Source organism: Haliotis rubra, unplaced genomic scaffold (assembly GCF_003918875.1).
Source record: "Haliotis rubra isolate DU_JTF1 unplaced genomic scaffold, ASM391887v1 Scf2481, whole genome shotgun sequence".
NCBI classification, from domain to species: Eukaryota; Metazoa; Mollusca; class Gastropoda; order Lepetellida; family Haliotidae; genus Haliotis; species Haliotis rubra.
This window is the reverse complement of record NW_025766538.1, coordinates 2,723-27,146: the sequence shown is the minus strand read 5'-3', so window position 1 is coordinate 27,146 and position 24,424 is coordinate 2,723. Positions and strand designations below refer to the sequence as shown.

The 24,424-nt window shown below is 41.1% G+C and overlaps 2 protein-coding genes and 1 pseudogene across 2 annotated transcripts; 1 reads left to right on the top strand and 2 right to left on the bottom strand.

Moving 5' to 3' along the window:
* Positions 1-5,623: 5,623 nt before the first annotated feature.
* Positions 5,624-9,226, top strand: LOC124279242 (myb/SANT-like DNA-binding domain-containing protein 4). Its single transcript, XM_046715054.1, has 6 exons — positions 5,624-6,072; positions 7,036-7,103; positions 7,322-7,474; positions 7,903-7,944; positions 8,231-8,293; positions 8,869-9,226. The coding sequence occupies exons 1-6, from the start codon at positions 5,858-5,860 to the stop codon at positions 9,111-9,113; spliced, it is 786 nt and encodes a 261-aa protein (XP_046571010.1). The 5' UTR covers positions 5,624-5,857; the 3' UTR covers positions 9,114-9,226.
* LOC124279244 lies at positions 9,108-17,877 on the bottom strand (annotated as a pseudogene).
* Positions 17,878-23,425: 5,548 nt separating this feature from the next.
* Positions 23,426-24,131, bottom strand: LOC124279241 (histidine-rich glycoprotein-like; the record flags this gene model as incomplete). Its single annotated transcript, XM_046715053.1, has 2 exons — positions 23,426-23,659; positions 23,780-24,131. Coding segments are annotated over 2 exons (571 nt in total), but the record flags the coding sequence as incomplete, so codon positions are not given.
* Positions 24,132-24,424: the final 293 nt, after the last annotated feature.

Genomic DNA, 24,424 nt, shown 5'->3' with positions numbered 1-24,424 from the left:
ACATTCTCATAATATAGCACACTCTCATGACAGAGAGGAGACGCTGACACGGCAATAAGCTGCACATGTCACTGCACATTGAGAAAGTGAGCGGTGTCCGACAACAAGATGATCGCCTGACAAAAGCTCTTGATTGGATCTATTATCTTAGCATGATGGCGAAGGATTAGTGTCCAGTGGAGTCAACAATTCCTGAACACTAAGCACACATTCAATCCATGGTGGATTTTGGTCACAGCAGTCTGCAAACATACAATTTTCTCTTCGGGGTAGATCACTTGTTCAAGTCGTGGGTTCAGCGGATGACGGCTTATCTGGAAAAACAAAGGCTGCTTCCGGGGTGATCATTCCTTCTAGCATTTGCTAGTGCTAGCTTCTCCATCGGTAACACTTTAAGCAGATACCAGGAGGAATGGACTCCTTCAATATTTCAAATGCTAAACTACTGCACAAACCCTTTGAAGAAAGTAGTGACAGTGGAAAATCCCCAGCATTTGATAGTGCTAGCCACAACTTTGTGCAAGCACTTGTCAAATACCAGTGATTTGACCTCGGTTTCTAACAAAATGTATTGAAGCACGATGGAGCTTGACGGGGAGTTGAATTGCCTGCTAACTTCCCCCAGCATGTGCTGCGCTAGTTGTGGTTTATATACCAGCACAGAACAGAGACAAGGCAAGCTCAAGCAGCCATGATCGATCTTCTTTACTGGAAAGCTCAGAAAGGTTGACTTGAAAAGTGACCCTATAAACCTCCAGCATGTGCTAGTGCTAGCCTTTAATCCAAGCATGCACAAAACAGATGCGGGATGCATACGGGCTCATTTCCTTGCTGAGAATCCCAAAAGGTCTTCTTGCTGTCTTCAGAGGAAATAGAGGGAGGTGTTGCCGTGTAACCCCAGACATATGCTAGGTGCTAGTCATCTTTTGTCCAACAAGCACCAGGCACATGCAAGGAATCAAGTAGCACGTCTCATGATCCAAATTCATTCTTCCTCTCTGTCTGTATTCAAGTCAAGATACAACTGTGGATGTAGCAAATACATTCTCATAATATAGCACACTCTCATGATATAGAGAGACGCTGACACGGCAATAAGCTGCACATGTCACTGCACATTGAGTGGTGTCCGACAACAAGATGATCGCCTGGACAAAAGCTCTTGATTGGATCTATTATCTTAGCATGATGGCGAAGGATTAGTGTCCAGTGGAGTCAACAATGAAATACTAAGCACACAGTCAATCCATGGTGGTTTTGGTCACAGCAGTCTGCAAAACATACAATTTTTCTGGTAGGGGTAGATCCCTTATTCAAGCCGTGTTCAGCGGATGACGACATCTCAAAAACAAAGGCGCTGCTTTGGGGTGATCATTCCTTCTAGCATTTGCTAGTGCTAGCTTCTCCATCGGCCAACACTAAGCAGATACCAGGAGGAATGGATACCTTCTTCAATATTTCAAATGCTAAACTACGCACAAACCCTTTGAAGAAAGTACAGTGGAAAATCCCCAGCATTTGATAGTGCTAGCCACAACTTTGCTAGCACTTGTCAAATACCAGTGATTTGACCTCGGTTTCTAACAAATGTATTGAAGCATACGATGGAGCTTTGACAGAGTTGAATTGCCTGCCAACTTCCCCAGCATGTGCTAAGTGCTAGTTGTGGTTTATATACCAGTACAAGAACAGACGCAATGGGGGGAAGTCAAGCAGTCATGATTCGATCTTCTTTTACTGGAATGCTCAGAAAGGTTGACTTGAAAAGTGACCCTATAAACTCCAGCATGTGCTAGTGCTAGCCTTTAATCCAAGCATGCACAAAACAGATGCGGGATGCATGAGGCCCATTTCCTTGCTGAGAATCCCAAAGGTCTTCTTGCTGTCTTCAGAGGAAATAGGAGGAGTGTTGCCGTGTAACCCCCAGCATATGCTAGTGCTAGTCATCTTTGTCCAACAAGCACCAGGCACATGCAAGGAATCAAGTAGCACGTCTCATGATCCAAATTCATTCTTCCTCTCTTGTCTGTATTCAAGTCAAGATACAACTGTGGATGTAGCAAATACATTCTCATAATATAGCACACTCTCATGACAGAGAGGAGACGCTGACACGGCAATGGCTGCATTATGTCACTGCACATTGAGTGGTGTCCGACAACAAGATGATCGCCTGACAAAAGCTCTTGATTGGATCTATTATCTTAGCATGATGGCGAAGGATTAGTGTCCAGTGGAGTCAACAATGAAATACTAAGCACACAGTCAATCCATGGTGGATTTTGGTCACAGCAGTCTGCAAAACATACAATTTTCTCTTCGGGGTAGATCACTTATTCAAGTCGTGTTCAGCGGATGACGACATCTGGAAAAACAAAGGGCTGCTTGGGGTGATCATTCCTTCTAGCATTTGCTAGTGCTAGCTTCTCCATCGGCCAACACTAAGCAGATACCAGGAGGAATGGATACCTTCTTCAATATTTCAAATGCTAAACTACGCACAAACCCCTTTGAAGAAAGTACAGTGGAAAATCCCCAGCATTTGATAGTGCTAAATGCCACAACTTTGTGCAAGCACTTGTCAAATACCAGTGATTTGACCTCGGTTTCTAACAAATGTATTGAAGCACGATGGAGCTTGGTTAGATTGAATTGCTGCTAACTTCCCCAGCATGCTAGTGCTAGTTGTGGTTTATATAACAGCACAGAACAGACGCAAGGGAAGTCAAGGCAGTCATGGATTCGATCTTCTTTTACTGGAATGCTCAGAAAGGTTGACTTGAAAGTGACCCTATAAACCTCCAGCATGTGCTAGTCGCCAGCCTTTAATCCGCTACATGCACAAAACAGATGCGGGATGCATACAGGCTCATTTCCTTGCTGAGAATCCCAAAGGTCTTCTTGCTGTCTTCAGAGGAAATAGGAGGAGTGTTGCCGTGTAACCCCAGCATATGCTAGTGCTAGTCATCTTTGTCCAACAAGCACCAGGCACATGCAAGGAATCAAGTAGCATCGTCTCATGATCCATATTCATTCTTCCTCTCTTGTCTGTATTCAAGTCAAGATACAACTGTGGATGTAGCAAATACATTCTCATAATATAGCACACTCTCATGACAGAGAGGAGACGCTGACACGGCAATAAGCTGCACACGTCACTGCACATTGAGTGGTGTCCGACAACAAGATGATCGCCTGACAAAAGCTCTTGATTGGATCTATTATCTTAGCATGATGGCGAAGGATTAGTGTCCAGTGGAGTCAACAATGAAATACTAAAGCACAGTCGTCAATCCATGGTGGTTTTTGTCACAGCAGTCTGCAAAACATACAATTTTCTCTTCGGGGTAGATCACTTATTCAAGTCGTGTTCAGCGGATGACGACATCTGGAAAAACAAAGGCTGCTTGGGTGATCATTCCTTCTAGCATTTGCTAGTGCTAGCTTCTCCATCGGCCAACACTAAGCAAGCAGATACCAGGAGGAATGGATACCTTCTTCAATATTTCAAATGCTAAACTACGCACAAACCCTCTTTGAAGAAAGTACAGTGGAAAATCCCCAGCATTTGATAGTGCTAGCCACAACTTTTGCGAAGCTACTTGCTCAAATACCAGTGATTTGACCTCGGTTTCTAACAAATGTATTGCAGAAGCACGATGGAGCTTGACAGAGTTGAATTGCCTGCTAACTTCCCCAGCATGTGCTAGTGCTAGTTGTGGTTTATATACCAGCACAGAACAGACGCAAGGGGGAGATCAAGCAGTCGTGGATTCGATCTTCTTTACTGAATGCCTTTCAGAAAGGTTGACTTGAAAAGTGACCCTATAAACCTCCAGCATGTGCTAGTGCTAGCCTTTAATCCAAGCATGCACAAAGCAGATGCGGATGCATACAGGCTCATTTCCTTGCTGAGAATCCCTAAAGGTCTTCTTGCTAGTCTTCAGAGGAAATAGGAGGAGGTTGCCGTGTAACCCCCAGCATATGCTAGTGTTACTCCATCTTCGTCCAACAATGCACCAGGCACATGCATGGAATCAAGTAGCACGTCTCATGATCCAAATTCATTCTTCCTCTCTTGGTCTGTATTCAAGTCAATGATACAACTGTGGATGTAGCAAAATACATTCTCATAATATAGCACACTCTCATGACAGAGAGGAGACGCTGACACGGCAATAAGCTGCACATGTCACTGCACACTTGAGTGGTGTCCGACAACAAGATGATCGCCTGACAAAAGCTCTTGATTGGATCACATTATCTTAGCATGATGGCGAAGGATTAGTGTCCAGTGGAGTCAACAATGAAATACTAAGCAAACCAGTCAATCCATGGTGGTTTTGGTCACAGCAGTCTGCAAAACATACAATTTTCGCTTCGGGGTAGATCACTTATTCAAGTCGTGTTCAGCGGATGACGATGATCTGGAAAACAAAGGCTGCTTCGGGGTGATCATTCCTTCTAGCATTTGCTAGTGCTAGCTTCTCCATCGGCCAACACTAAGCAGATACCAGGAGGAATGGACACCTTCTTCAATATTTCAAATGCTAAACTACGCACAAACCCCTTTGAAGAAAGTACATGGAAAATCCCCAGCATTTGATAGTGCTAGCCACCCAACTTTTGCAAGCACTTGTCAAATACCACAAGATTTGACCTCGGTTTCTAACTAAATGTATTGAAGCACGATGGAGCTTGACAGAGTTGAATTGCTACTGCTAACTTCCCCAGCATGTGCTAGTGCTAGTTGTGGTTTATATACCAGCACAGAACAGACGCAAGGTCAAGTCAAGCAGTCATGGATTCGATCTTCTTTACTGGAATGCTCAGAAGGTTGACTTGAAAAAAGTGACCCTATAAACCTCCAGCATGTGCTAAAGTGCTAGCCTTGTAATCCAAGCATGCACAAAACAGATGCGGGATGCATACAGGCTCATTTCCTTGCTTGAGAATCCCAAAGGTCTTCTTGCTGTCTTCAGGAAATAGGAGGAGTGTTGCCGTGTACTCCCCGTGCATATGCTAGTGCTAGTCATCTTTGTCCAGCAAGCACCCAGGCACATGCAAGGAATCAAGTAGCACGTCTCATGATCCAAATTCATTCTTCCTCTCTTGTCTGTATTCAAGTCAAAGATACGAACTGTGGATGTAGCAAATACATTCTCATAATATAGCACACTCTCATGACAGAGAGGAGACGCTGACACGGCAATAAGCTGCATGTCACTGCATTGAGTGGTGTCCGACAACAAGATGATCGCCCTGACAAAAGCTCTTGATTGGATCTATTATCTTAGCATGATGGCGAAGGATTAGTGTCCAGTGGAGTCAACAATGAAATACTAAGCACACAGTCAATCCATGGTGGTTTTTGGTCACAGCAGTCTGCAAAACATACAATTTTTCTCTTTCGGGTAGATCACTTATTCAAGTCGTGTTCAGCGGATGACGACATCTGGAAAACAAAGGCTGCTTCGGGGTGATCATTCCTTCTAGCATTTGCTGGTGCTGGCTTCCATCGGCCAACACTAAGCAGATACCAGGAGGAATGGACACCTTCAATATTTCAAATGCTAAACTACGCACAAACCCCTTGTTCAGCGGATGAAGAAAGTAGGCCCCGAGGTTATAAAAAAATTTTCGTGCTCAACTCAATTTCATGCTCAAATTCGTGCTCATGCTCAAAATCGCGCTCAGCTGAGTATCGTACTCAAGCAGAGGTTATAAAACGTTTTGAGCACGTACTCAGCTGAGTACAACTCACACTCGGCTTGAGTATGCTCAAGGTACTCTTTGTTTATCACACAAGCGGCAATTTGGAACTCTTCTGTCAAGAAAGGTAAGAAAAACGACCCGGATGTTGTCGTCTGCTATATTTACAATGGCAACGGAGGGCGTGCCCGAGTTGAAGAAACGTGGGAAAGGATGGTCGGAGGCGGAGGAGGTTTGCCTCATACAAGAAGTGCTCCAGCGAGAGAAAACTCTCTTTGGAGACATGAAAGGGTGTGGAGTAAAGTCCATCCATCGACAGCGTACCGATGGATGGCAAGAAATCACAGACACCCTAAACGCGTAAGTTGTTCAACATCGTTCCATATTCTGTATTTACTGTTCCTCGAAAAGATCACCAAAGCCCTCACCACTCACTACCATATTTTCCCAACAATGAAAATAATAACAAATTATCTTAGTTTGTAAAGACAATAACATTTCCAAAAACGAAACAATTTCGGCGATCTATGCGACTGTTCATAATTTATGGCTACGGGGTGAGTGGTTGATTAATTTATTGGAGAAGCATGTACAATGGGAATGACTCCCAAACCCCTGACCCCCAGTCAAAAAACTTATGAATGGTCCCATTTGTTCATGTTGTTAACATTGAGATTATTGATTTATGCCTGGATCAGCTGTTCAAAGCAATGCCTGTATAGCTATGAATTTATTTACTGTTGACAAATGTCATTGTTAAATGAGATGAATATATATTGTGTGACCTGTATTGTGTGAAACTGTAACCTGTTCCCATACCCCACCCACAAATGTATACTACCCATCAAAAGTTTAGACTCACTAGTGTAAATGTTGCCACTTACTTCAGTCAACTGTGGAAAACTAGATTTTGCAAAATATACCATACTGTTTAAGGATACTGTTTACACATGAACTGATGTATTGCAAAACAAATCCATAACGTTGAAAAAATTATTGTCATGAGTTCAATAAATGATGAAACTCAGTGAAAATTGGTGAATTCGTAACAAAACTTTACACCAAAATGCAGCTGTTCACATGCAAGATATCTGCACATTCTTTTCAGTAATTTGATGCATGATCCTCATGCAATTCATCTGAATAAGTTTCCCCCAAGTAAGTGGAGAAATTCATCTTCAATGTAACCACTTATATATTTTACACATAACATATTGTGAGTGCTTTAAGTGAGTCTAAACTTTTGATGGGTGGTATAATTATGTAACTGATCATTTGTGTGTGGAGATATCAAATTTGATAATAAAACTTGTATACTTTCAGTAGACACATCAATGCCAAACGAGAGACACTGGAGGTGAAGAAGAAGTATTTTAATCTGAAGCAAAGAGGTACTCTTTCACATTTGATGTAAATAGTAGTGGGTTTGTTTTTCATCCATGATTATGTATTAGGTACTTATTATTTAAATACAGAAAATGATTCTTAATCTCTCCATAACACATGAATACATGTCAACGTAAGAATCATTGTTTATTATTCAGATATATTCCAAATATAAAATATGTGTATTAATAAGTGAATTTAACCTGCAATTTGTTTATTGTAGCTAAAGCAAAGATCGATGGCCTCAAAAGGTCAATGGCCGTTACTGGAGGAGGGCCTCCACCACCAGCACTAACAAGTGCAGATGAGGTGCTTTCCCAGTCATTGGAAGGGAGGCCAGGCATTCATGGCCTAGACCATGGCATTGACACTGATGGTAAGGAGTCTTTTTCCATATTTTTAAAGAATGATATCAATTTTGTGCAAACATTTAGATAATACTGCTGCCTGTGGTGAGACTTAAAACCTGGAACATTTTCATTCTGATGACCAAACAAGGAATAAGAAAAACTTTCTTGACACCACCATCATGGACAAATCAAGTACTGTCCGAGACAAATACAACAAGTACTATTTTTAAGACACAAAGCTTGCTATTCATGTGATCATAGTAAATAATACATTTGTTGTGTATTACATCGATTTCAAAGCATTCAGGTAATGATTAATCTGTGTCAAATAATATATTTGAAGACAATTACTCAGTCATAACATTTGAAGGTACAGGTATTTGTATGTAACTGTAATAAATTGAAAAAAGTTAAAATAGCTGAAAAATACATTTTGCTTTCCTATTTACAACAGATGCTTATGCCTGTGCAGATGAAACTGACACTGCAGCAGAAGGTAAAACAAACATTTTATGGTCTCTGAATACTATTTACATGTAATACAGTAATATACACATCTCATGTATAACATGAAACATCTGTAGTACTTGCTGGATTGTTTCCCTTAAATTACATATTTCAAGAGCATAATTCCTAAAATCTCAACTAATAGTATTACCAATAACCTTTATTTTGTGAAAATATCAATTCCATTAATGTGAACAATATAAGTATACTGTCTTGGAAAAAGATAAGTTATCTTTAATTCCTTGAATGTGAAAAATGGTATTCATCTTTTACAGGCCCAGTAGGTGAAGAACCACAAGGTGAAAGGGCAGTGCCTCAACAGGAAAACGATTCAGATGGTACATTTGAAATATTATACTAATATATGTAAAAAAACAAAATATGAACTAATGTGCATATTTCAGTATTGTCAAAGTTATGATTACACAATGCCATTTAGAAAGTGGTCAAATGTAACATATGTTATATGTGGGATTACACTTTCGTAGTAAAGTACAGATTCTAGTACCTTTTGGATTGAGTCCCATCCAGGATTCGAAACCACACCCTCAGAGTCAGGCACCTAATCACCAGCACACAATGCGGTAGCTGAATGGGTTATGCGGCTGACTTTGTGTGCTGGCGATTAGGTGCCTGACTCTGAGGGTGTGGGTTCGAATCCTGGATGGGACTCAATTGAAAAGATACTAGAATCTGTACTTTACTAAGAAAGTGTAATCCCACACATAACATATGTTACATTGTCAAAGTTGCAGTTTGGTTACCATAATACAAGTGCAATACTAGCAAACAGTAACATATTTGCATGGAATATCATCCCAAGTTGTCATTTTAACAGAACGTATGATAGAACATTGTTAGATAATTGACTTTACACTAAACATATCAAATGTCTGTTTCATTATGCTTACAGTGATAAAAAAAAGCCGGAAGCAGAGAAGAAATCAAGCTGAGGCAACATATCACAACACAATAGAGGACACTAAAAGGATTAAACTTGAACAAAAGAAGCTGCAAATGGAAATTGAAATGTTAGCAAAAAATCAAAAGAAATTAGATTCCGAAATTCAGTTGCTCCATGTCAGATCAATATACTATCAACTTAAGATGAATGCCGAATTTGGAGTGTCATTGGAAAACTGGAAAACTGAAGAATAAATGACATCAAATTTTACTCAAGATTTTGTCTTACATTTTTAAGCAGAAATGTTTGAAATAGGAAAGTAAGAACTATTTCATCAAGAAGATGTAAATTGTAGTATTTCATCAGCCTAACCTTTAATTGAAACAGTATTTGCACCACTCTCCTGGTCCAGATGGTATTGCTGCAGAATTCATTAAGTCTACTAAGTACCATATTACTTCAGTTCTGTCAGTTGTTTTTAATAACATTTTTGACAGTATTGTATTCCCTCTAAAGGAATAGTGTTACACAATGTCAGCTTTATTCATGTATTTTTAGGGGTGACAATAATTTCTGCAGAGCAATATTACGCGCACAATCAATAAAAGGGATATAATTGTAATGAGGCAATGGCAGTATGATTAATGATTGAAAAATGTCCGAATAATGTGATGTCTCACATCAGCTCCATCATTTTGACCTGTAACTAATGGTACATAATTGTCATTAGCATTTGGTGTTGGAGGCACAAGATTTTCTTCATTATTAATTATATCACCCCTTTCAATCCCCAGATTGTGTAAGACAACACATGCAACAACATAGGTGACTGCATTCTTAGGTGTGGCCCGAAGCTCATTGTGCAGGCACTGAAACCGCCTTTTTCAGAATGCCAAATGTCTGCTCAATGAGCACCCTTGTCCTGCACAAAGAACCATTATATCGCTCCTCAGCACGATTGGTTGGGTTCAGTAAAGGAGTCAGGAGGAACCAACGACATGGGTAGCCTGAGTCCCCCAGTAGAAAGCCAGTGTACTGTCCTTAAACAAACAAAATTTGAAAACTTGTAAAAGATGACAGCATAATGTATTAAGCGAAAAAAATTGAAAACTTGTAAAAGATGACAGCATAATGTATTAAGCGAAAAAATTTGAAAACTTGTAAAATATGACAGCATAATGTATTAAGCGAAATGTGTAGATATAACATATGTGATATTTATTTCAGATATTAAGAATTGCAATGCTGAAATTATACATATTGTGTGAAATAACACTTTCTGCTGGAATACTTATATTCATCTTGATTAAAGACAATGTTTATCATAGTATATCAACTGAAACTCAATAAAGTATCTACTACTTTCAGAATTAATCACTATACTTTCACTCTACATATTAACCAATAATAACAATAACATTATTTGTAATATTTTGGCATTATATGTAAAAAAACCATCAACTATATCTTGCTTTTACTTGCACAATACTGTTAGGTAAATGTTCTGAAATATAGGTTACCATTTTCAAACAGACGGCACAGTGTTGATGTCCGGAAGATGCGGCTGTCATGCACTGATCCGGGCCAGCTGGCGTTGCAACTGGTGATTTTAAAGTTTGCATCACAGCACATCTGTAGGATTATAACAGAAGAGAAAATTTAATATCATCATTCCAAATGTACATATCAGAAATCACACCCAACACCTACACCATCTTCGAACGAACCCTAAACTCATTGCGTATGTTAATTATGTTATTCATATCGATAGTTACCTGAACATTTAGGGAATGGTAACCTCGCCGGTTCACGAAGTCTCCCTCGTTTGCAGTCGGCCGCTGTATTCGGATAAAAGTACCGTCGATGCACCCAACGACATTCGGGAATCCTGCAAGTACAATATATCATAGTCTCACAATAGATAGCATATTTTATTTTTCAGTTTTAAAACAGTTTTCATTCGCAACCAAAGCCCCAGATTAAAATCATCGTTAAATTCTAAGGGTTTGTTGTTATCTGTGACACGTCCTCGACCCCTGACCCAATACACTGGCCAATCAAAATATCACTGACGCGAACCACACCAATGAAATCATTTATGTATGTTTAGATTGGGAAAACCCCATGTACGTACCTGCAATGTTGCCGAATGCCTCCTTTGCACGAACGGCGCCCCTTCCAACTGGAAACTGGATAAAATCCTTCGACAGTTCGGCTATTTTTACTGACACTGCCCGTATACATCTGCCCGCTGTTGATCTAGAAATGTTGAGACTGTCCCCAACCAACAGATGCATAGCGCCTGTCGCCAAAAAGCGAAGGCAGAGGAGTAGTTGCAACAGAGGTGGCAGTGAACAGTTCCGAGCTGTGTGTATGGGTAAATCCAGAAGCCCAAGCAAATATATTATTGTTCTTGGTCTAAAACGATACCTCTCAAACACTTCATCGACTCCTAAATCTTCGAGCGGGTTCGTGCGATCTCGGAACACTCGGTACACGGGATGTCCGCCGAGCTTGCCGAATCTGACGCAGGTGAGCTGCCATTGTTGACATCGAACTCAGCGTTGAGCACGGTCCAGAGCATACTTGAGATCATAGCATTTCATGCTCAAGTTGAGCACGAAAACGTACTCAGAATTTTCAATAACCTCCATTTACCGAGTCTGAGTTTTGAGTTGAGCACGAAACCCGATTTGAGCATGAGATCGTACTCAAGAAAGTTTTATAACCTCGGGGCCAGACTTCAACACCGCCCAGCTTCTAACGACCAGCCTTGTTCTCTCTAGACTTGATTACTGCAACTCCCCATTACAACATTCCTCAACAGCTCCTTTCTCACAACTCCAACGGATTCAGAATTCAGCCGCCCGTGTTGTTGCCCGTGCACCACGCTACCAAACTGTGACACCTATCCTTCAAACTCTTCACTGGCTTCCTGTATCAAGCAGAATTCAATACAATTCTTCTTCTTACACACAGCTGCATCTATGAAAACATGTTTTCTCAATATCTTAAAAAGCCTCATTCATCTCCATGTTCCGATTGCTCCGCTCGTCAAACTCCCTACTGCTTACACAGCCTCACGTCAAAACAGCCATGGGATCAAGAGCGTTCTCTGCTGCAGCCCCCTATCTCTGGAACATTCTACCACTCGCCCTAAAAGGAATAGAATCTGCTGACGCTTTCAAAACTGCCCTCAAAACTCATCGTTTCAAACTCTCTTTCCATAGACATTGTCTACAATCCGTTCTCTTTATAGCACCATTGAGCAATATCTTTTGGAAATAGGCGCTCTATAAATCAATTATTATTATTATTATTAAATATTACTATCGAACTTCAGACAAGGGTGCAGAGCTTTTCTGAAGTTGATGTCTCTTTGGTAAGTCTGGGAGACAGGGAATGAAGCAGTTCATCAAACATATCAGGAGGCATTCGCAGATAGTTGAAGAAAGAAGAAGACGTGTCTTCCAATCTGAGTTCAGATAGGAGATTGTCATAGTTTCCAAAGTTCAATCTTCTTTCCAACCTCAACCACGGACGTACCCAAAACCGTTTCTGTTTTCTTCTTCTGTTTGGTGCCTGGTTCCTTCTGTATTGATAGATATCTATCTCCAAGCCTATATGTTGTTGCAGCAAAAGAAGTAGTTGTGCAGCTGTGAGAATGTTGCTAGATAATAAGAATCGGCTGTCATCGTCGGACCATTTGGTGGTTTGGAGGCCGATTTTACGTGTCTTATTCGGCAATTATACGTACTTTACTCGACGTCGATCGGTAATCTTCGCATGTAATCAGCAATGAGTCTTCGATATCGTAAGCCTTTACATCACCGTGTCCGCGAGCATCGTGAGGGAATCGGGGTAAAGCGTAGATATATCGCCGCAAAACGTGATTTAAACGTAGCCAATCGGCCAATACTGGGTGAACTCCTATCAACAACGGGTGCTCAATCGCAGTGTTATCGTCATTTATACGTAAATCTACAGTTTCGTCATTGTCCATTACGTAGGTTTACCGTAGATACTGCGTAGAAAAGGAAAATATTAACAAAATCTGGCCGATTGAGAACGATAACATCGTAGGTGACGAATCGGCACTAGTCGGGATAGTCTTGATAGGTCGTAGCCCAGTGAAATGGGGGCATAACGGATCATGTGTAAGAAGTCCTGAAGGAAGACGTCCATCTGTTCCACTCAGGAACTAGCTTGTATTCAATTTAAACTTAGTCCTAGCAAAGGAAGTGCTGGGGATCTTAAGTAATTGACGTGGAACTGCCATTATGAATTGCCTTTATGTCATTCAAAAGCCAACGAGATTATACTGATCTGATTGAAGTAGCCATGACAATACCGCCATGCTCCGTGTCATTACGTCCACCACGTCTGCTGATCGATACATGAACTATACAAAATGTAGGTTGTATAGTATTCACTGTTCTGTTAGGTGTATGTCTTCTCCTTTTACAGATAGCCTTTTGTTGAATAATTTGGAAATAAACGTTGAAATAAATAATAAACATCTTTGCATTTTTTTCATTATTTTGTGGAACATGTGGCTTTGTGGTCGGAATGTGCGATGTAGTGGTTACCGAGTGACACATCTACAGAAAAAAATACTCACCAACATCGAAAACGCACCAGTCTAGAATTGTCCATATTTTCATCAAGATGGACTTCAGCATGACAATGATCAATGGATATTACTAACGTGAAGTCCAAGGGCATCAACATGCAGATACACCATGAAAAAAGTGCGAATTTCATTCTGACATCATGCAGTCTTTGACCTTAAAAGCAGGTGTATGAGACACGATTCTCATTGCTTCGCTAACGATTGTGAAACGAGATGCCGAGGTTAACACGTCACGAAAGAGAACGTGCATGAGTCAGGTTGGCACCAGCAGCAGGGATATTGCTTGACAACTTGGACTTGGCCACTCCACCATCGTTAGGCTTCATAGACGACATCAGCAGATAGGCAGCACCCGTGACCTTCCACGACCTTGACAACAACGTTTTACTACGCCCCGTCGGGATCGCCATATTGACCTTGACAATGTGGCAGTGTGATATTTTACATTTTATTTATTTTATTTGTGTAAATACGGTATCATTTTTAAACAGTTTGGTTGTGGTAGTTTTATTTGGATTAGGTATTTATTTGAGTGTGTTTGGTATTTGTCCCCAGCTTGATTACCCCAAGTTGGACCTTGGCTGTATTGTTTTATTGTGGGAGAGCAGGGTGTTCTTTTGTTCTAAACTCAGAGGGCAAGCTATTCCTAGATCTCTGATTGGTCAGTTTAATGTTGTATGTTTTCTTCTTTACTAACATCAGCACATTTTAGTCGACCACATACAGCTGCACAAGAAGGGCACCTTAAACAGATTTCTTGACATTTTGACAGACGCCTGATTTTCGCTCTTTTTCGGTTAGTTAACTTAACTATAAACATAGTATGTAGGATGTAATATACTGAACATCATTGAAAACGCACCACCTGTTTTAGTTTGGATTTCCAAAAGCATAAATGAGCAATCGGTGTACATTTTACATACTTTTATAATCCAATGATTGGTAAAGAAAAGAAACAAGAACCAATCCAGCAAAAAAGTGAAGTTTTAATTCAACTGACCATGAAAGAAAGCTGGAATCAAATTGGAAAGTCAGTAACGTGTATGACCACCGTTAGCAGCAACACAAGCTGTGCAACGTCTCCTCATTGAACTGATAAGTCCCTGAATAATGTTTTGAGGCAATGCATTCCACTCTTGATGCAAAGCATTCTCAAGTTCTCCAAGGTTGTTGATCTGTGGGCGACGTGAGAGGCGTTGGCCGATGTAATCCCACAAGTGCTCAATGGGAGACAAATCTGGTGACAATGCAGGCCATGGAAGTAGAGGAATGTTGTTGTGTGCCAGAAACTGTGTTGCAACACGTGCAGTGTGCGCTCGAGCATTGTCCTGCTGGAATGTGTGCAGATCTTGATGTTGGTTAAAGAAGGGAACGACGTTGTTCTGAAGAATGTTGTCACGGTAGTAAAGGGCATTCACTCTGCCACGACAAACTATCAGAGCGGTTTTGTGATGATAACTGATCCCTCCCCACACCATAATGCTGACTCCATCCCACCGATCTGTTTGTACAACACAGTCCTGATGGTAACGTTCTCCCCGTCGACGCCTGTCAGCATTTCGGAAGTGAAAACGTGACTCGTCGGACCATGCCACAACACCATGCCAACAACAACAAACGATGCTGTTCAGCCCATCGTCGGCGTTCACGGCGATGTCTATCAGTCAGGATGGGTCCAACATAAGGGCGTCGACACCATAATCCTGCCGTACGGAGACAGCGTCGGTCGGTGGAAGCACTGACCAAACCACGTCGGCCTTGGACAGCGTTGGCGGTTCTGGCAGCCGGCAACGTACGATCCCGAATATGGCGCCGAACAATGTCTCGATCTTGGCGAAGGGTGGTAACACGTGCCTGGCAATGACGTTGGCGGTCACTGTTGGTTCCTGTTTGTTGGTACCTGCTGGCAAGTCTTATGATGGTGGAATGATGGCAACCAAATCGTCTGGCAATAATCCTGCTTGATGTGCCAACCTGCAACATGCCCAACGCCCGTTCTCGTTCCTCTGGTGACAATCTTGGTATTGCAAAATAAACTTGCGGAGGTACAGCTAAAATGAGAACGGCTTTTTGCCGACGGTCATTTATACCCAACTCAGCATGTTTTACGCATGCAATTTGTGCTTTTCGTGTGTGTTGTGCATGAATTTTGTTGTTGTCATGTGATGTGTTCCAATATGTGTTCGGGCAATCCGTTCTTTTCATGATTTTCATGTTTACTGGGTAAGACTTCCGCCCGTACCCCCCTAAATTTTAACGGTAAGGGAAAAATTCTTTGAGTGGCACTTATAGAAGTTGGATATGTCTTTCAGTATGTTCAGATACAATTAAAGAAACATGTTAAAGTCGTCCTTATCAGATGAGGAATATATATATTCAGGAGATAGGATTTGAGTAGAATGTAATTTAAGAGGGGATACGGGCGGAACTCTTTCCCTTTATTATACAAGTCTGTGTTGAAAATAGGTGTAGATCCAACAGCATTTATCCCAGCCAATCTAGATATTTTGATGAGTTGGAACAAGAAACCCATTCATGTGAAGAAACAGGTTAGGTATGACTGTACTCCACAATGAATGAATTATTTGCCCACCCTTGGGCTTTTTTATTTTGCATATTTACAAAAAAAAGACATACATATGAACAAAAAGTACCAATATATACAAAGGTAACAATATGAACAAAATATCTACAACATACTACAAAAATAATACCACTAATACTCTACTAATACTTAAAAATATCTACAAAACCTAGTACTATGTATAGAAACTAAATTTAATACTCTTTTTAAAACTATTCTAAGATAGATCATGCTGAAGAGCCAGCAACTGTCTTTTTCTCCTCTCCTCCAGTCCAGGTGCGCCTGGAACACTGACATAATTCTGAAAAAAGAAGAGGAAATCTACGAATAAAAAAACATAAATTGTGTTCATGAATATATAGATTTACTTCAGATAGTAATAACCTTAATATAATACATCTAATATACACTTACGAGGAGGAGGGAGAAGATGTCCCCTGAGTGGTGTTGGTGTTGTTGATAGTGTTGTCACTAGTGGTGGGAGTGCTGGGGGGCATGTCCATCCCTGTGATGACACATTCATCATCACTGAAATGAGAACAGGACAATATTTACAAATTAACATGAAATGGTTGAAGGTCATAATCCCACCAAACCCGTGAAGAGTAAGAGGTGACTAACGGGATCGGGTGGTCAGGCTCGCTGGCTTGGTTGACACATGTCATCGGTTCCCAATTGCGCAGATCGATTTTCATGTTGTTGATCACTGGATTGTCTGGTCCAGACTCGATTATTTACAGGCCGCCGCCATATAGCTGGAATATTTCTGAGTGGGGCGTAAAACTAAACTCACTCACTCACTTAATATATTGCTTGAGGATTGACATGAGACAATGGTTCATTGTACAATTCTTGGTTTTATAATTCCAATTTCAACCCTATTTCACTGAATCCACAGAACATATTCTTAACCTCCTCATACAACCTCATACTATTATCAGTTACATGACATAAAAGTTAAAACTTTCAGTTCAAACGTCACAGTCATTACTTTTTCAGTTCATTTTATTGATATAGAATACAAGATAACAATAATTTTATGATCTGTAATTATTATATTCATATATAAACTTATGACAATATAAATACATCATTTAGACATTTGAATTCAATATGCTTGCACCTTTGTTTGATAAAAGCATGAAACATTTCATATCACCATTATCTTCCCAACATCATCAAAAATTCCGTTTGGAATAAAACTAGTCTTAAGTGGGATACTCAGTTAACAACCATTATCATCCAAAAGTATAAGACTATATGATAACAGGCTCAGGGTAATCTGTCATTTAACCTAATTAAACTATACCAATACTATACCGCACGTGGACTTTACACAATTAACACAAACTGTTGTTCTCACCATCCGTCCTGGAACTGTAATAGTAGAGGTAGCTCTTAAAGAAATTAATGTGTCTTTTTAGTGTTTGTTCTATGGGAATATCTCCAAACTTCCTTGCCATATAAATAGAATAGGTGCAATTTTAAATACATATTTTAGCAGCAGGGGAGAGTTGAGAAATTTGGAAATATATTTAGTTTTAAATATATGGCTTTTCATGCTTGAATAGGTAATATTTGGCAAACGTCAGTCCAAACTTAACACCTCTTAGTCAAAGGCTATACATTTCGTGTATAACTTCATTGATAGATAATATAAAAAGAACTGGACTCAGCGTGCAACCTTGTCTGACGATAACTGATGATATTTAAAAGGCCTGTTTTCATGAATTCCACTTGTACACATGCTTTATAATTTCATATAAATAAAGTAAAATTTACAATTAACCTTGTTCGCCATTACTCAAAGAACATACAGTCACATATTACTATCACCGAAAATGAACGCTTTCTTGAAATCAATGAAACACAAATAAAAGCTATGGTTTCTTTTTCTGAGATATTTCTGATAGAGTGATTGTAGTACAAAGACATGATCAGTGGTTGAATAATCAATCCTAACACTAGCCTGTGTTTCATATATTATGTGATCAATTTCTATCTAGTTACGTATCTTCAGCTCTGATATTGAAAATTAATGAAAATTAAGTGAAAATGTGCCTCTTTAGTTGTTCAGATTCCGGCGTTTACCATAGCAGGAGAATTATTTCTATGTTACATTCTTCTGGAAATTCAAAATAGAGTCAAAATTGAATTAGAAGGAAGATTTAAATTGTTAATATTACTTTTATCAAACTCGGGAAACTCCGCCTCTACCTGGTGCTTTACCACCAGCGTTTGACAGCTACCGTGATTTCCTTATCTGAAATGTGTTCAGGTGGTACATCTGAGATGATATAATTTTCGTAATGATCACGATCATAAGTTGACATTTCTTGACATTTGCTGATCTGTTTTCAAATACAACACACTGAAAGCATATAAAACAACTATTGACTATCGTTGTTCATAGTGATTGAAAACATGAACAACGATTAACCCTGTCTGCCATGATGTCACGCAGTCAGTTACCGAGTCTGACCACCTCTCCCTCGCTACCCGGCTATTTCGACACGCATGGGATACAAGATGCCTTAAATACTGGATTCCCGATGGATTATGAAACTGCTGTTCCTGCAATAGTAGTGCAATAGTCGTCATATGAGCGAAATATTCTCAAGCACGACGTTAAACCCAATTTCACCTCACCTCACCTCCTGCAATAGTACTACTTTTAGTTTACCCTCGTACAACTTCACAAAACTCAAAACTCAAAACAAAATCATGATAGGCTGCTAAATAACCTTTTAATCTCGGAGACACACTTTTTTCCAGAGTTGGTGTGGCGTTTTATTACATTCTTTGTTAAAATGAATGTTTGATCATGAACCGAGTTGGGGTTAGATTGTGATTCATCGGTATCTTTTGACCCAAACAGGCGGGATTGTTGTTTTTGCTGAAGTCCATCATGTGACCAGTATCTCGGCAACGCTGCCAATTCTCCACTGTTTCCCAACTAAGGAATTCATTTGCTAGCTTTTCATCATCAGGCATTGTATGGGTTGTGTCCGAACGTCCGTGGTCACCTTTAATGATGCTCAATATAAACTCTATTGAGATCATATGGTATGGAGAAAGTCGTAAGACGGTGTGATCTTAACCGTGGACGTAGTTGTAAATCAAATACACGGATTCAAGTTTGTTAGGATTTCTGATTTCATAAAGATGTGGTTTTGTAGCCCTGGAAGAAAAGGTCATATTCCTCCAGCCACGTCAACCTAACACATTTAAGGTTATTATATCTCGGGGCCTTGCTCTCTGGACGCTGCCACCCGTGAAAATCTGGGTTAGAATTGTTCTTCTCTAACCCATGCTTGTCGTAAGAGGCGACTAACGGGATCGGGTGGTCACTAGATCGATGTTTATGCTGTTGATCACTGGATTGTCTTGTCCAGACACGATTATTTACATTTATCTTGAATATTGCTGAGTGTGGCGTAAAAACTAAACCCACTCACTCACTCTGGATGCTGCACGCTGTGATAGTTTGCACTGCGCATGATATTGATTGAGTTGGCAGGCTAATCAGGGAATAATCGATACTTCACCCATTCCACTAGGTACCCACTGACTGCTGGCTGTGTGAGAGGCATTTACCAACGTCCCATCTATGAAAACAGGCTCAATCTTTACGTTTGTGCTTGATGATTCGAAGATAATGCATTCGGAGAGACGAACAATGTTAGATCGTCCACATAACACAGCTCTATTTTCACTAAATATGTTTCTGTATCTGTATCCAACTGTATTCAAAGGTTGCCATTGACTGTATTTTGTAACAATTAAATCGTGTTCTGTTTCAAGGTACTTCTTCAAGAGTGAGTGTTAGTGATAGTTGAGTTTTCTGAAAAGTATATAAGTTATCAGTCCTAAATGAGATTGAAATGACCCCCCACCCCCGTTTGCCCTGATTGATTGCTGGAGTCCCGTCAACACATTTCAGCATGTTAGGAGACATGTTAAGAGCTCTAGAAGCTCGTTGAAAAGTAATTATTAATGGCACAAAATAGATTATAAACTCTGTCAAAAAAAGAAACGCAACCCCTGTCCTCAGATATGAAAAATTCGTTTGAATGAAGTTATTGCTTCCAAACTAAATGTTATTCGAATGTATTGAAATTATACACGTAATTAATGAAGATTACCATCCAAACAACTGCATTTGTACGCATAAGTGTATTTTATTGCTTATTCCGTCACAACGCATGAAATGACCCTCATGGTGACTTCTGCACAAAAACACATGCAAATCATGAAAATGGCAGTTAATGTAGTGTATAAAAGCCCATGTGCTTTCGTATTATATTCATTCATTTGTCGCATGAAAAGCTGTGTGAAAAATGCCACGATTGAGTGCTGCCGACCGAAATATCGCCATTGGTCGTGTTCGCCGGAGAAAGTTTTGGAACTGTTGCACGGCACCTAAATGTTCACAAAACAACGATATCCCGACTTTGGAGCCGCTACAACAACTTCAATTTGACCAACGATCGCCCGAGAAGTGGAAGGCCAAGAATCACGACCCCTTCAAGATCGGTACATCCGGGTCCATCACCTGCGTAATCGGCATGCCCTACCAACCGTGACTGCCACACAAATACCAGGTTTGAGGAGAGTGTCAGCTCAAACGATTAGGAACCGTCTGAAAGAAGCGGGTTTACGTGCCTGTAGACCAGTTGTTGGACCTGTACTACGCCCCCTACATCTCCGCCGACGACTCAGGTGGTGCAACAACGTAAGGATATGGACTTTACAAAACTGGAGGCGCATCTGGTTTTCTGATGAATCCTGCTTTCTTTGCAACATCACGACGGAAGAAAACGTGTATAGGAGACGTCATGAACGTTTTGCGCCCATCTGCGTCCGACAGGGGACAGATTTGGCGGAGAAAGCGTTATGGTTTGGGGATCCATCTCATACAACCAGAAATCAGACTTGGTGATCGTTGAAGGAACCTGACAGCCCAACGTTACATCAACCACGTATTACAGCCTCACCTTCTCCCGATTATTGACCAACAGACACAGATTTTTCAACCAGACAACGCCCGGCCTCATACTGCACGTGCAACAATGAACTTTCTGCAGAATTCCAACGTCAATGTCTTGCCATAGCCCTCTAAATCACCAGACCTCAACCCTATTGAACACCTGTGGATACTCTGGGTCGACGCGTACGTCAACGTCAGCCGCCGCCACAGACGCTGCAACAGCTCGGCGTTGCACTGCAGGAGGAGTGGAGAGCCATTCCCCAGGAAAGAATCCGGCGTCTTATCCGTTCTTGTCCAAGGAGATGCCGTGCAGTGATTGCAGCTCGTGGTGCTCATACGAGATACTGAGAAAGACGCCCCCTGGTGACAAACTGGTGTCTGTGAGATGACTTTGAAATGACAATTTTAAACATGCCCATCTTGGTTATTATTCTGCCAAATTTCAGACTTCTGTCTTAAATAATAAAATGCTGTGTCGTCTTAAAACTTCAGATCAAAAATCTCTAAAATACAGGGGTTGCGTTTCTTTTGACAGAGTTTATTCCTAGGGGCAATTAGCCTAGGGGCACTTGTCCGGGGCACAATGGACGGGGGCAGATAGCCAGGGACAGTTGTCGGGGGCAGTTGTCCGGGGGGCAGTTAGCCTGATACCATGTTTTCATTGATATATTAAGACCTGCCTATGTACACATATACCTGTGTTGAAGGTTAAATAAATTTTCTATCGAAGCCTGTGTAAAATCATTTGGTTTAGTGTAACCTGTAGGTGTTCTGCACCACCTCTGACATCCCTCTAGGACAGAACTAAGGTTGAGAGATGATTATCATTATCCTGTCTCCCACTCTATTACAAAAGAAGTATCTCTAGTTCAGTTGTAACTTCAGATTAGCAACTGAATGTGTGATAAATATAGCAAGGAAAGAAAAGAATGTTCTGATGAACGATCTGTTTACCCACCCACATTTGTGAAGTTGAAATCCCTAAAGTCTACTGATTGCATGAAAACTCTGAAATGTTTAGATTAATTGTATCCAAAGTTAAAAGTCCTGTGACTCTAGTGCCGCTTCATGAACAAAGTACGTATATGTTCTAGATAAGTCTAAGGCTTTGCGTGCATGTCATTTATTCTGTACACAATCATGTTATAGACCAGTGGCCTTGAATACTGAATCTTCTCTATCTGACTCGTTGTTTCTCTCTGATTATAATCCTTTGGTACGTCAGCACGTGGGCTTCACCAAATGTGAAACCTGTAAGACCTGCATCACCTTGTATTCTTGAAGTACTGTTGAATATGGCGTTCAACCAACCCCTGTATGTATGTATGTATGTATGTGTGTGTGTGTGTGTGTGTGTGTGTGTGTGTGTGTGTGTGTGTGTGTGTGTGTGTGTGTGTGTGTGTGTGTGTGTGTGTGTGTGTGTGTGTGTGTGTGTGTGTGTGTGTGTGTATTTCCTCAGGAGGTAATCCTGAGATAAAGCTGAATGTTACTTGCAAACCGAGACATTTCTAAAGTCAAGAGTATAGGAAAGGATGACCACTTGCACGAATATTCAAACCTTTTCACGGTGGTCCTAACACACTCATCCAGGGAAAGACAGACTGACAACTGACAACAGCTGGCATGTCACACGTACCCTTGGTGAGATGGCATACAATCAACCAGAGGCAGGATCCACAAAACGTTCGTAGGGCTACGACATTTGTAAGCCTATGATAAACTATTGAGTTACGACAGGTCGTAACGTTACGAACGCTTTGTGGATCGGGACCCTGGACCCAGGTCTCCAAGACTTTCAGTAACTGCATAAGTGAAGGAACAATGGCACCTGGCACTCGTCACTGTATTCCTGCTACATGACGGAGCTTTTACATAATCACGTCAGATATGTTCCAGCTGTCTCAGTGCAGCCTTGAAACTTGCGAATGACTGGCAAACAAACCAACAGCTGAAAGTACGAACTCTGGGGTACGCTGACATGCGATCAAACAAACAACTTCCAATTTCTTGGGACAATATGTCGCACATCTTTACTACTGACGAAAGTGTCCTAAGATAATTCACAACGAAAGATCTTAATTTCTATTACGATTTTATTCACGTAGGGTGAATCTGTAAAAAAGAGAATATGCTTATTAAACATTACAAAAGAGTTTGTGATCAGTTAAAGGGATCAGCTTGAAGTGCCTTATACATCTGACATGATCTAGTGAAGCCGCTTAGGAAATTATTCATCATAGCTTTGCATATTTTAAAAAGAACGCTACAGTATTTGTTGATAAGATATACTTAGAGTGTTAGCTCAGTATCGATATCTGTACACCTCTATAAATGTTATGTATAACGTGTTCACCTTGAAACTAATTTAGTTAGTTCATGCTTGGAGGAGGGGGTCTTCTTCCTCCAGGACCTCTGGCATCTCGTCCTTTACCTTCGGGAGGTGGAGGGCCTCGTCGTGGTGGAGGTGGGCGGTCACCTTCCTGTGGTACTTGTCCTTGTGGGCCAGGCTGACCTTCTGGAGGTGGAGGACATCCAGCTGGAGGTGGAGGACGGTCACCTTCCTTTGGTGCTTGTCCTTGTGGGCCAGACTGACCTTCTGGAGGTGGAGGACGGTCACCTTCCTGTGGTGCTTGTCCTTGTGGGCCAGACTGCCTTTGTGGAGGTGGAGGACGGTCACCTTCCTGTGGTGCTTGTTCTTGTGAACCAGACTGACCTTCTGGAGGTGGAGAGCTTCCTGTTGGTGGAGGAGGACGGTCACCCTCCTGTGGTGCTTGTCTGCGTGGTCGAGATTCACCTTCGGGAGGTGGGGGACATCCGGTTGGTGGAGGTGGACGGTCACCTTCCTGTGGTGCTTGTCTGCGTGGTCGGGATTCACCTCCGGTGGGGTGGGGACATCCGGTTGGTGGTGGAGGACGGTCACCTTCCAGTGGTGCTTGTCTGCGTGGTCGAGATTCACCTTCTGGTGGTGGGGGACATCCGGTTGGTGGAGGTGGACGGTCACCTTCCTGTGGTGCTTGTGACCAACATATGGCAACGAAGGAGAGCGCCAGTAGTAGCAGGAAGGTCTTCATGGTGAGAGTGATGCTCTTGTTGCTGAACAGCACAGTATTTATACACTTTCACTCCATACCAGATGGCACATCATTACCTCGCAGTGATTACTATTGCTAGCTGTGTGACTCTTTCCATTGTCACTGAAACAGTGTCGGTAATTAAAATGTCAGTATTCAATCTGAGCCATATTGCTCTTCACACAGATTTTCTTAACCTACGAGCGAAAGAAATTATGTGTTTTGAATGGCATGATATACGATACCACAGAGATTTTCACGTTTCAATCGACGTGGACATATTCATG

Bases quoted from the DNA above. Each gene is read 5' to 3' on its own strand.
- LOC124279242 (XM_046715054.1), top strand. From the start codon at position 5,858: ATGTTGTCGTCTGCTATATTTACAATGGCAACGGAGGGCGTGCCCGAG. The intron at 7,104-7,321 runs GTACTCTTTCAC...TGTTTATTGTAG, and splicing joins TTTTAATCTGAAGCAAAGAG to CTAAAGCAAAGATCGATGGC. The intron at 7,475-7,902 runs GTAAGGAGTCTT...TATTTACAACAG, and splicing joins CCATGGCATTGACACTGATG to ATGCTTATGCCTGTGCAGAT.